The sequence below is a fragment of the Mustela nivalis genome (assembly GCF_964662115.1).
Source record: "Mustela nivalis genome assembly, chromosome: 11".
NCBI classification, from domain to species: Eukaryota; Metazoa; Chordata; class Mammalia; order Carnivora; family Mustelidae; genus Mustela; species Mustela nivalis.
In genome coordinates, this window is record NC_139030.1 from 21,988,562 (window position 1) to 22,002,851 (window position 14,290).

Sequence of the window (14,290 nt, forward strand, 5' to 3'; positions counted from 1 at the left end):
TCTGGGGCACTTCTTGTCCCATCCAAAGCTCCTTCACCTGACCAGATATTGTGAATCGGGCTACAAATAGCTCACAGCCTTACCTTCCCCACAGAGTTGTCTTTCACTTTGTGGAGGTATATCTGGAGGAGAGGGTCATTTTAGTGAAGGATATGGAAACCATGAAGTGTGAATAATGGGGAATGCAATAAACATGTTGAACTTAGAAGGAGGAAAGTTGGAATTTTGTCGTGTGGCAAACAGATAAGATACACTTTTGGTATAACTGTAAAGGGAAGAGTTAAGGTCAAAGGCTTTAGACAAGAAAGACCAACTATTCCAGATTAAGGTGCATGTCCTAATAATTGATGTTATCCCAAAATGGGATGGGCTGCTTTGTGTGGTACTGAGTTAGTTCTCTGTCATTGTAAATAATTCCATTATTACTATGAGTGTTAGGGAAACTGAAAAACAAATACAAGAAAGAAAACTGTATTAGGGAAACAGGGTCATAGAGATCTATTCTAACATTCTTTTAATTTCTTGGTCCTTTAAGTGTTTGTGTTAATGCTATCAGTAACCTCTTATATGTTTCAATATTTACTTCAGCATTTATTTCTTCTTGTGCTTGTAAGCTAAGAAGTTGCAAGAGTAGTTGCTCCTGAGCAAGCGGAAGATTAGGTTTAGAATAACAAAGGCATGTGTTAGAAAGTGAAGGAAATATAGCATTGTCATTTAAGAATTGATACCAATTTTTTTCAAGCTCTTGTTCTCACAGACATCTGTTCTTCATCTAAAGACTTCAGTGCATCATTCCTCTCCCCCAGCTGACAGAGGTCATGTCTATGTTGCTGTTAATATAGAGTGCTCTGATAACAGCAAATATCAGATGTGTAGGGAGTTAGACTTTGAATTTTAGTTAAAAAATTACTATATGAAGACATTTTTAAAGGCTTGAGATTCTTTGAAGGCTCTCTGAGATTCACTGTTAACTCTGTTAAAATGAGTGATGATTTCTAGAAATTAGTTAGTTCAGCTATTAGTTCAAGACTATTAGTCCAGAGGATATGAGTCATTTAATTTTCTTTAAGAACTACATCTAATCATTATATACATGTGTTGTATGTATATGGAAATATATCTATAATATATGTGTATATTATATGTATATGCAAATGTTAGTCTCATTTATGTGGTATAAGCAGGAGAGATTTTTATATTCTTGTTCTCTTGTTTATCCAAGCTTTGAAAACAATAATAATATATACAGTTCAAGACTGTTAGTCCAGGGGACATGAGTCATTTAATTTTCTTTAAGAACTTTATCTAATCATTAATTAATATGAACTTGTTTTATTCAAACATCCATTTGATATTTCATTTTCTATGCACTGTTACACCCAGAAAAGTTTTCCTCCTTGGGTTCTTAGAGCCCCTCCAACATTTTAACTGTTGGTCCTCATTTCAACTTGTAATTGGCAACAATCCAGAAAGTGTATTAGAAAAGGGGTAAGTAACATTAATAGGATGAATAACAAATGTTAAGTATCTGAGGAAGTCTTTGCTAGTGGGAATTCTTCAATGTTTTTAGGGGGCAGGTTGGAATCTACTTTTTTTTTTTTTTTTCCCTGAGGGGGAGAGAGTGTTCTGTCAGCGGGGCAGGGAGGAGCAGAAAGAGAGGGATAGAAAGAATGTCAAACAGGTTCCACACCCAGTGCTGAGCCCGATGCAGGGGCTTGATTGCAAGGCCCTGAGATGACCTGAGCTGAAACCAACTGTCGGATGTTTAACCGACTGAGCCACCCAGGTGCCCCTAGAATTAGTTTTTTGTGTTTGAGGCTACTGAGGTTACTGGCTTGCCTAGTCTGATTCTTTTTGTTCATTATAATTTTATTATTTTAGAATATACCCTGCTGGGTGCCCGAGTGGCTCAGTGGGTTAAGCTGCTGCCTTCGGCTCAGGTCGTGATCTCAGGGTCCTGGGATCGAGTCTCGCATTGGGCTCGGCAGGGAGCCCACTTCCCTCTCTGCCTGCCTCTCTGCCTACATGTGATCTTTCTCTGTCAAATAAATAAATAAAATCTTAGAAAAAAAAAAAGAATATAACCTGCTGTACCTATTTACTTCATTTTTCCCTCACTTATTCACTACTTACAATGAACATACTGTATCTAGTTGTTAGGCTACAAGCTACAAGCTAGAAATACAAAATGAACAAAATATGGCTTCTGACTTCAAGGAAAAGACTTTTGGTCAGATACTGCAGAGGCCCCAGTACTATGCACGTCTTTAACAACCTCGTATCCTAAGTAGATCATTGAATGCATGCCGAGGATAAAGTACAGACATGTGACATTGAATACTCATCTTAGCCATCCACTTGGTTGCCCCGCATGGACCATTGGTAACATTCACTGGACACTTTGGTGGTCACTTCGGCTCTTTCACGTTCTGAAGTCCGCAATCTCCATGCTATGTGGAGCTACTTCAGGCATGGTTCACCAAGGACACCATCCACGCAGAGAAATGGTTTTTCATTCCCATATTGCACCACTGGACTTTCCCCTCCTCCATACCCACAGTTTTCTGCCCTCAAAACTGAGAATTGAGGGTTTAAACATACTTTCCAGAGTGAAATGGTTTCAAAGAATATATTATGTAGTAAATAGTTTTAATGAACTGTGAGTAACAGTAGTATCATTTCACAGAAGAGATCTATCCTATTGCTGTTTAATTAAAATCTTTCTGCTGATGGAAAGTTCTCTCTCTAGTGTTTTCTTTAATGCATTCATGATGCATCTGTCTGGGCCCCCTTACTAGAGATATCTTTCATTATAATCCACTTATCTAAGTTTGTAATTAAACTTCTAAATGTAAAATTTCCAGTGGCAAGTTGCCAGGATACCCAATGAACTTGTATTCTTTCTCTGAGAGAAATCTCTCTTTGAAAGTCTTGCTTTTGTGTTTTGATCATTTTATCATTTTAAAAGTATTTGTGTGTGTGTGTGTCTGTCAATACATAAGTACATACACATTTATAGTGTAATATAGTACATGAAGATGAAGAATGCCTTTCTATTCAGTATTGCCAATTTCTGGCTGTTTCTATGAAACTGAAGGTAGATAGTATTGATAAATAAATGTACTGCATTTTTAAATGTAGGAAATGGTAAAATGAAATGTATTTTGAGGCAGCTGCCTTCAGGCTTTGTTGATATATTTAAAACATCTAGAGACAATAAAATTAAAAAGAAAAGCCCTTGGAACTACTGGTAGAAAGAATGTAATCTGTTTTCCATTGGATAAGCATGTTCTTACAACTTTCTTTGTGGCTTATAAAATAAAAGAAGAATCTAAAAACACCTTTTGCATTTCAACTTAATTTGGAATGTTCTCTTTCAGGTATTACTCCATTCTTTTGGGAAGTAAGAGATGAGAAATGATGAGAGTAAATTCTGTCCAATCTTCTGAATCAAATGTACAGCATTAATGGTCAATGCCTAACCATAATAAATGAAAACTTATAAAAGATAATGGGAGAGATTGCTAGAAAACTTTATAGACTTATAAACATGTTACTATTTTTATGTCAACTGTGGTCACATTTTTCAATAAGTTTCTTTGCAGCAGTAGATACATAATTAATGAAGAGAACACAAAGCTATATTTACAGTTTAACTGGATAATTCTCCTGACATTAAATATTTAGAATCTTACATTGCAGAAAATATTAATGAGTAATTAAGTATTTTTTAATTTCAAAGGTCAATAGTATTTGAGAAGAGGATGTTATCTTGTTTACACATTCTAGTTATACCGAATTCTTATAAAGCTCTTCAGAGTAATTGTTAAATATAACCTTACACACACAAAAATCACTCTCTCTCTCCAGTCATATATATAAAACATACCTATATAAAACATACTAAAATATATATTTACAAAACTTGGTAAAAAGAGATGATCAAATTTTTTCCTATACCTTTAAGCATAATGGACTATAGACTAACACAGGTAGGTGCCTTTTTAATTTCTTAAAATACCTACAGAATTGATTGTACTAACTTTATTACTTTCTAGAATGTAATGCTTTCCAATTGAGTGAATTTTCTTTTTGTAATTGACCTAATTTCCTCCAAAAAAGTTATATAGGTTTTATTTTTTCTTTAGTGACTACTTTTTTTCATATTGTTTCCATTAAACTTAACTTTCATTTTTTCCTACTTTATATGAAAAAAAGAGTCTTTACCTGAGGACTTAAACATAGACAATATAAAACTTTTTCTAGTATCCTGATTTTTGGGGGCATGTGGAATAGGATGTTTGTAATTTATTTATGAAGTGAGAGGAATTTTTCAGCCTTTTTCCATAGCCCATATGATTTTCAGGATTTTACAATTACTAAATTACTGGGCACAGAAGAAAGAATTCAAAAACTCAAACCAAGAGAAATTTATAACATACAGTTTCCCATTGGCCTGTTGGAAATCTGATGAATGTTATTTTAGAAACAGCCTGTTGTTCTAATTTAAGTAATTTCCATTTGTCTGTAAACTAAATAGGTTATAGTAGCCATTAAAATTAAATGAACAACTGTACATTATAGTCAAAAAATTTCTTTTTTGCTTTAAATGCAAGGGTTAGGATCCTGACAACATCATTTATGGAAGCAGAGCAGCATTCAGTAGTGATGGTAGTTGGTGAATAATAATGCAAGGTTGGTCCTATGATGACAAGTAGGAAACTATACACTTTTTAAAAAAAAAATTTATTTATTTGTGAGAGGGAGATTGAGAGTGTATGCAAGTAGAGGGAGGGGCAGAATGTGAGGAAGAGAGAGAAGCAGAGTTCCTGCTGAGCACAGAGCCCATGTGGGGCTCACTTCCAGGACCCCGAGATCATGACCTGAGCCGAAATCAAGAGTTGGACACTTAATCCACTGAACCACCCAGATGCCCCAGGAAACTACATTTTTTGAAATGATTCCTTTTAGATAAATTTTGTTTTTGTTGGTTTCATAATTTTATTCCTTTCCCTTAGGAGGCATAAAACTTTATGTTTGGGATCCATTTGCACTTTTAAAAAAGTAAGTGATGATTTTTCACCTAAAAGCATGGAAATATGATTCTTTTAAAATGTGAATCAGGGGGCACCTGTGTGGCTCAGTGGGTTACACCCTCTGCCTTCGACTCAGGTCATGGTCCCAGGGTCCTGAGATCGAGCCCTGCATCGGGCTCTCTGCTCCTCAGGGAGCCTGCTTCCTCCTCTCTCTCTGCCTGCGTCTCTGCCTACTTGTGATTTCTATCTGTCAAATAAATATGTAAATAAAATCTTTTAAAAAATGTGAATCAGCACCTGTATTTACTTATTTTTAAATATTTATTTATTTAAGTAATCTCTACACCCAGTGTGGGGCTTGAACTCAGGACCCTGAGATCAAGAATTGTATGTTTCTCTGATGGAGAAGGTGCCCTGAGAGTTAGCACTTTTAGTTGTCTCTTAAATTTGCAGCAGATAGTTCTGTATACTGGCTAAGACCCTATTACCTGTGTATTTAGACATGCTGCATATGTTTCAAATGTTGGGATTTTAGAAATATTTTGTTATATTTCAAAGTAATCTAATTTTTCAGGTAGATGGGCATTTCTAGCTGTCTCTTTGCCCTTATATGCTAAAGCCCCTTTATCAAAATTATGGTCCACCATCAAGAAAACTTAACTAGAAAAAAAATTCGCAAATGTAGACTCAGTAATTCATTCGTTCTTCGTTCATTCACTTATTTATGGAACACCTACTATTTAATATTTATTGAACATCTTTACTGTTTCCCAGGTGATATACAAGGCACTGGACATATAACAGTGAACAAGATAAAGTAATCAGATGGTACTAGAAGAGATGACAATAAAAAAATAAATAAAATCAACATGTATTAGATTGTCAAGTATTGAACCTTTCTAAGTGTTACAAACAAAGACCAAACAAATGTCGAGAGGATAGGTTGGTTGCAACTGTGCTGAACAGATGGTGGTCTGGGAAGACCTTTGAGAATTTTGAAGTCAGGAAGGAAGCCATATGGATATCTAAGGAACAGTGGTGTAAGGACCTTGAGAAGGTGCATTCTTGAGGAACAAGAAAGAGGCCAGCATGTCTGGGCCAGAAGAGTGAATGGAGACTAGTAAGAAGGGGAGGAAGCAAAAAACCAGCAGAATCTTTAGATTTTTTTTTCTGTGATGGGAAGCCATGAGAGGACTTTAAGGAGGGCAGTATATTATTCTTTCCTAAGTATTATCCTGGATTTTCTATGGAGAATGCATAGGAGGCAATCAAGAGTGAAAGCAGGAAAACCAGTTAGGAGTACAGTAGCCCAGGTGAGAAATGATGGTGTCTGGCATTAGGAAGGTAGTGGCAAAGATGGGAGACGGCCTGCTACTGTGAAGGTGTTACCAGCTAGGTTTGCTGATGGATTGGTTTTCAGATAGGAGGAAAAGGAAGGATTTCAGGATGACTCCTGGGCTTCTTGTCTGATGTGAAGTGTGATGCCACTATTGAGGTAGGGACACCAAGGGGAGAACGGGACTGCAGGCTCCATGGGGAAATCCTCAGTTTGGTTATGGGTGCTACACGGGAGTCCCCCATCAGACAGCCCCGTGAAGATGATGAGCAGTAAATTGGATGCATGAGCTTAGGAAACAAATACGGACTGGAGATAGAGGGATGACTGTGGGCAAATGGGAACATGAAGACTGGCAGTTAGTGCTGGGGGACTAAGTAAGAGGACTTGGGAAGCAAGGAAGAAAAGGAGTCTGAGGACAGAGTCAAGGATAAGTCAATGTAGAGGTAAAAATGAGAGGAAATGCTAGAAAATGAGGCTGAGAAGTGGCCAGTGAGAGGTAAAAATGTTCAGTGTCCTTGCCCCAAGGGGAAAAAAGTAAATAAGAAAGAGGAATTAGAAGATTTGTGCAACAACCAGGAATTCAAGGGGTAACAAGGATCTGATTCCGAGAGGTAATAGATGGTTTTCCAGGAGGTGGTTGGTGACAAGCTAGTCCTCAAGTTATAAAATGTGTCCATAATACCTTCAGAATTAGGGAGGGCCTGGCAGCAGCATGTGGGATAGCTGCATACATATGTTCTTTTTTTTTTTTTTTAAGATTTTATTTATTTATTTGATAGAGATTACAAGTAGTCAGAGAGGCAGGCAGAGAGAGAGGAGGAAGCAGGCTCCCCACTGAGTAGGGAGCCCGACCTGGGGCTTGATGCCAGGACTCTGGGATTATGACCCGAGCCAAAGGCAGAGGCCTTAACCCACTCAGTCACCCAGGCGCCCCCATAAATATGTTCTTAAATGAGACTATGTATTAGTGGATTTGTTCTCACTTGGGGAACCTGGGCAGCTTACCAGAGTAATCACTAACCTTTATTTATAGTTTATCACATGTGAAGCACCCTTTCTCTACTGTAATGACTCTACTGAAAAATGACAGCAGTAACTTACTGGAAGTGGTCAGTATGGGAGATGAACCAAGCTTACCTGTTTAGTAAACCTGTGTTCAGGTTTACAGGGAGTTTCAGTGTGTTGCTTGAATCATGCAAGATAGGTGTTTCCATCAGTAGAGGCCATAGACAGAGGCACTCATTCAAATAGGTCTATCAGTAGACCCACTGCATGTCTAACTCCTCCTCTAACTGTAGGAGCTAGAGTTGCTTTCAGCTCATGTAGCAGAAAATACACAAAACAGCAGACTTATTTCCTTAACAAAGGAGAAAATTCAGAGATTGACCTTCTAGGACAGTTGCTGTATGTATGGCATCTTGAGTCTCAGGCTTCTTCTCCATCCCCAACTCCATTATTTGTAGTGGGCAGTGTTCATTGTCATAGGCTTAACATGGCTCTGGTCTGGCCAGTCGTCATGTCTGTGTTCCAGGAAGGGATAATGGAAAAGGAGCCAATGGCAAAGAACCACACTTTCACATTTTCTCCTTTGGGGTTTTATATTTTTATTGGAGAATGGAACTCCATTTGACACCCAAACCATATACACACACATACACACATATATGTATATACACACACACACACACACACACACATATATATATATATATATATATATATATCACAGCTACCAAGATGTAATTTTGAAGGTTTTGACAAATCTGTTTCAAGTCTTCCTTCTATCATGTCCTGGGGCAAAAGTTTGTTCAGAGATATGTACAATATTTGTGTGGACTTTGTGCAGAACTTTCTGTGGCCTCATTATGTGGTGCCAGCCTACTGCAATTATTAATATAGAAAACCAAAGACCGTGTGATTGTATATTCTTCTGTATGCTTGCAGATACCTCATGCTTATATTGACGTAATTTAGGTTTCTGCAGAGTGAGGTGCGTGGAGGAAGAGGCTGGTGGTTAAAAGGCTTGAGGAAGTTACTAAACATCATGTCATCACGAGGCCAGAGGTTACTTTCTCATAAAATAGAGATGATAATACCTGTTTTCTCCTTCACAGGGTCAGTGTGAATCTTTAATGGGCCTCTTGGTCCAGAGTGCTTTTAGCTCTTCAGAAATATAGCACAAAGTCACAAGATTGGGCGGTTGAAAAAAAAAAAAATCTCTCGTTCCTTTGCTGCAGGGCAGGATTGCATTCAAATTGTTCTTTAAATATTGCTGGAGTAAGAGTTTTTCTGAATTTTGAGAGAAAAATGACAGTAGTAACAATGGTAATCTTTATTTAGTATGTGCTCATTCTCCGGCTGGCCCCCATCTAAGTACTTTCCACCCATTGCTTGATTCCATCCTTGCCCCCTAAAGGTTAGGAGATGACTTTCCTCCTCATTTTGTAGATAAGGACTCTGAGGCTCTGAGGCCAGGTGACCTGCCAGGGTCACCACAAGTGATGCAATAAACAGATCGGGGCTGTGGTGTCAGGCCCATTTTGTAATCCAGATTTGACATTTTCTGGCTGAGGTAACCTTGGAATAATTATTTAACATCCTTAATGATCAGTCTCTTCTATATCTGAAAAATAGAAATAATTGCTCATAGTGTTACATGAGGATGGAGTGAAATGATATGTAAATTGCTTCATATAAGTTGCTCAGAGATCCTACACAGAGCTATAAAGCATTTCCATTTTCAGGGTTATGAAAAATTCCTTGCCTTGATACGGGGTTACGGTGCTCCACTCTCTTGTTGGGGAGGAAGGCTCCTGATACCACTTGCAAAGGACTTACTGCCTCTGTGACCTTGGGCTGGTCACTTAACTCTCCATGCCTCACTTCCCTCATCTCTGAAATGAAGGAAGGTAGGAATCATTTAGGTACTTGGGCCAGTATTTTGCATATTGACAGGTTAGGAAGGATGGAATGGAATGCAGAGTATTGCAGTCAGAAATCAGGCAGAGGGCTGAGGAAAAGCAAATGCCTCTGTGGTTTCTCCAGTACTGTTTTGTTCACATTCACTGCTGGTGGGTGTCTAGTTGGAGTGGCCACTCAGCTGAGTCAGCTGAGCCAGTCAGTCCGGTAGGTCTCCAAGCAGGCATCCTGCCCTCCAGCCCGCTACTCAGCCATCTCTCTGGAGCCATCTTGTCTGCAATTCACCATGAGATGGCACTATGGAGATAATGCGCAGTCAAATTTGCTTTTCTCCCTTTCATTGCTGTTCCTGCAGGCTGAGAGCAAATTGGAACAGCTTTTCTTTTCTTCTTCTTTTCTTTTTTCTTTTCTTTTTTTTTTTTTTTTTTAAGTTCTGTGCCTTTTAAATATTCAAGGACTTCAATGATGAGAATACATTTTAAAGGGAAATGAAATGCATATAAAGTGTAAGACACATTTTTCATAGTTTGAATGGCCTTTAAATTAGAAAACTAAGGCTAAAAGGAGAAACTGTTTTTTTTTTATTTTTTATTTTTCTTAGTGTTCATCAGTTTAGAGCTAACCTTGCAAATATATTTCAGATGCTACGATATATAGTAAATAAGCTGATTTGGAAACTAAATGCTGGTCGTGATGTAAATTATTCATGCCATCGTGGGTAGCACATGCTTCCTGCATAATATATTGGTTTGTTTTTTGTTTTTTTTTTTAATCATCGTAGTTACAGCACCTTCCCATTTATGCTCTACAAATAGAGGAGTGGAATCTCTCATTGTTTCTTGTTTCCCCTCTTTTATTGTGAATTCTTGTGTGACCTTTCAAGTACTGGATACAAGGATGACTCCCAGTGTCTTTGAAGGGAATGATTGAGTAAAGTTTCAGGCATTTGGAAGAAAGACAGGTAATGCAGGTTAATAGCGTAAGAAAAACCTGTGTTCACATTCCAACCTGTGCTGTCCATCAGCTCGGCAGAGGTTCTCATTTTACTTATATGTCTAACACATGTAGCATGGCAAGTGGCAGAAGCTTCACCAAATCTAGTTCCCCATCCGCTGTCCCTAAGCTGCTTGTGGAAAGGGAGCTAATTCAATAGAATTATTGATAATACAGATACTAAAAATGTGTAGGTGTTTCTAGGAGTAAGATTGCTGTGGGATCATAAACTGAAATATTTGTGTTTGTTCTCTAAGATCTGTATTTCAGGTTTTTGTTGTTGTTAAGATTAGCCTAAGATTTCTACTGGTACTATCCTTATTAGTCAGTGGTAGCCAGAAGATATGGTGACTGTAGGCAGCTACTCTGCTTGGGAGCAGCCACTGTTTTAGGTGAGCATCAAAGACGTTGGATCCCTTTGCAGAGTCAGCACAGGGCTCTGGAAGTAAAAGGAAGCCTAAAAGGAAATCAGGGCTCACAGCAGCCTCTACTCAGGTAGTTGTGTTGGTTTTGTTGTTGTTATTTTGAGAGTAAAATTTCACAGATCGATGCAGAATTCAAGATGTTTAAATATGAATTTTTGACTAATCATTTCCAGCTTACATGCAGTCTCACTGGAGCTCTTAATTCTTTTAAATCATTTTTGGCTTCCTGCCTTAGCTATTTAGAATGTAGCAAATACACCTTTGGTCCTCTTTCTCTGTAGCTTACATATTTATGATTACAATATGTTCTTAGATAATTCTGGATACACATCTGTCACTGATGGGGATGGACAAAGTCCCCTCTTATACCCTGGTGATTTTGTGGTATAAAAGAAGTTTTCTTAGTAGAGAGCAGGTCTTGCTAGCCAGTTTGTTTATTAATAGTAATAGTACTAGCTTAGGATCAACTACCCTAAGATGCAAATCATTTTTACCAAAAGCTCTGTCTTTAGAATAAACGAAAGTTAATATCAATGTTGCAAAAGCACAGTTGCAGCAGATCATACTCTTGGATATTTGCTACAAAGAAATATAGCCAGTTCAGTTCTCTAGGCCTGAGGTTTTTGAATCCTGTCTAGCCATGCTGCAAAGGTTCCGTGAAATAGTAAAACGGGCCAGCCTTGGGAGCAGCCAGGCAAGAGAGCACAATCTTATTTCAGTTGGATCACTCCACTTTGATGCTTCTCAGGATTGGTATGCAATACAGAATTTGAAGAAAAGGTTTCTGTTGCTAATCCAAGTACTGTCTTCATCCATGGATCCAGGCAGACTGTCAGAGAGCTGCCCTTGAACTGCACTGTTTGACTCTTCGATAGGATTTTTTTTTTACTGATGTGTACTTTTCCACTTTGCCCTTGCAGTGTTCTAGGAGAGCCATTCTGCTGTATATGGCTTACCACTGTTTTTTTATTTGATGAAGGGCTGTGTTCAGCACATTGCTGGGCACATCATCTGTGTTTATGAGGAGTCATGGGGTAAAGTCCATCAGTGCTTGAGAGCAGAGCTGTGGCTTCTCCTAAAACACTAGTGAGAAATGGAGATCAAATTTTCTCCTTCAGACATGAGGGCTTTAGTAGCCATTTCTTTCTTTGGTCACTAGGAAGCTCACAGTCAGATTCCCTCCCTGCTTTTAGCAGTCTTGTGGGTGACTATGTACGGACAATAATTTCTACTATTGATATCCTTTTATTGTTCAATCCTTTCGTCCCCCTCTACTTATGTTTTTTAATCCATTTGCCCCATACGAGCATGGTAGCACATCCTCTCCAGGCTTCTTAGCTCCAGGCAGACTTTTCTTTCTTTCTTTTAAAAGATTGTATTTGTTTATTTTGCAGAGAGAGACAGAGTGAGAGAGGGAACACAAGCGGGGGAGAGGGACAGGGAGAAGCAGGCTCCCCATGGAGCAGGGAGCCTGATATAGGGCTCCATCCCAGGACCCTGGGATCACAACGCAAGCCCGAGGCAGACGCTCAACTGACTGAGCCTACCCAGCTGCCCCCAGACAGACTTTTCTTATTATCATTTGAGAAACTACCTGGATACCCTGTAGGCACATCAGACTTAATATTCTCTAAAGGAAATTCTTTTTTTCTTTTCAAACCTGCCCCTCTTCTCCTTTCCTCCTTTGGTAAATGGGTCCCATCTGTTTGGTCATGGAAGTTGGCAGTTTTGCTGTCTTTGTTGTCTTCTCTCTCTCATATCTCATCCAATGGTTAACCGAATCTGGCTGCTACACCACATTTCAGATCTCCCCAGAAGCTTTCGTCAGTTCTTGCCTGGACACTCTGCCTGGTTTCCTGTCTAGCCTCATCTACCATGCATCCGTGATGCACACTGAGGTCCGTTATTTAAAAATCATTTGCTCTCCTAGAATGTTACAGAATGAAACCCAACTCACTTACATGACATTCAAGGGTCTTCATAATGTGCTCCCCAGCCTGTCCATTCCTCCCTCTCCTTTGCCTCCTTCCCAGCAGCCACAGGCCCACTCTGCAGCCCCTCAAAACAAAATGCATGTAAGTACCGAGTTCTCAAGGCCTCAGGTGCCCTTCCTGGTTCCTTTAAGCCTTTATTTTCCTAAGGCTCCTCTCACGTAATACGTTGTGTTCTCTCTCTCTCTCTTTTTTTTTTTTTCTCACCATGGAAGATCTAATTGCATCCTCCTCAGTCTTTCCATATCTTTTTCTTAATACGAGTGTTAGAGCATTCTTTGCCCTATTTTGGACTTTGCTGCGTGTGCGTGTTTCTTCCCAAATTGTGAGCTCCTCAAAGAGTTTGGCTAAGTTGAAGGAGGGAATAGACCTGGTATCTGCCAACCCTCCTCTTACAAACAAAAGTAGATGGACTGGGGGACTGTGGAGTCCTTAGGACTGAGAGTTTCTTCCGTGGGTAAGGATTGAAAGCATGGCTAATTAACCTTTGATCTTAAAATGGTAATAGTATATGTACTCTGTGTAATGGGAAATTTGTAATGTCATCATGATAAAGGTTCTAGCAGTCAATGTGGGTTTTTATAATTTCTGTACAGAAGAAACTTATCTGGTTTTCTTTCTTTCTTTTCCTTTTTTTGTTTCTGGGTTTTTGTTTATTTGTTTGTTTGTTTGTTTGTTTTTAGGAATAGGCAAGTCAAGAGGCTGAAAATCTGAAGAATGTTTTCAAAGGATAATCTGGCTGTCCCTTGCTGGTTATGGAGGAGCATGAGGAAGCTATTTCTATTACTTTCTGTCTTGCTGTCCCATGCAGCTCATTTGGAAGGCAAAAAGGATAATCAGTTCATCTGGAAACCAGGTAGGAATATCCTGGCTGTTCTTTTGTCCCGTTTTCATTAATGAGAAAAATATTCTTTCCATCCTTATTCTTATTTCTGCAGTAGTAGGAAATATCCAGAGAAGAAAAGCAGACTCCTTTTCTTTATAATAAAGCTTACTTTTAATTTTTATTTCTGCATAATTGTCACCTCTATCTGTGACGCTTGTTATACTTGTGAATTTTCATGTTGTTGTCAATTAAAGTTATGATTTCCATAGTTACATCTGCTTCTCCTTTGTCAAATATATCACCACTGTGCAGCACATTTCTAGCAAGAATGACATCTGAGTTTAGCTGATATTCTCAGCTAAAAATGCATTGGACCAGTTCTGTATGTCCCTTTCTTTTGGCTGACAAATTAGTTAGCTATTTATTATTGAATATTTTCTAGCATAGATCCTACATATCTAGGTTTGGGAGCATGAAAAATTGTCCTAACACCTTTATTCATTAGCTGTGACTATGAAGTCTCCTTAATGTGTTTTGAGATCTTGAGCTACCTTGTACATAAATATATGAATAAGTTGAACTGAAATTTGGAAGCTTATACATAACTCATGTTCTTCTCTAAGCATTTCCTTAATTTGAGTGTGAGAAAGATCTGTTCAATTGAATTTTAAAGGCAATAATTTATTATCTTAAATGATGGACCCAAACATCTTGGCTCTTTGTATCACTGATGTGTTTCTTTGCTCTAGATTTTAATTTTC

At 38.5% G+C, this 14,290-nt stretch overlaps 1 protein-coding gene across 2 annotated transcripts in view; it reads left to right on the forward strand.

The window, feature by feature from the left end:
- Positions 1-14,290, forward strand: part of THSD7B (thrombospondin type 1 domain containing 7B) — an 824,611-nt gene that overhangs the window by 74,812 nt on the left and 735,509 nt on the right. For both annotated transcript variants that reach the window (XM_082689340.1, XM_082689339.1), the window contains exon 2: positions 13,387-13,559. In XM_082689340.1, coding sequence (XP_082545466.1) covers positions 13,421-13,559 — 139 coding nt within the window. In that variant the 5' untranslated portion in view covers positions 13,387-13,420. The remainder of the gene's footprint in view (positions 1-13,386; positions 13,560-14,290) is intronic.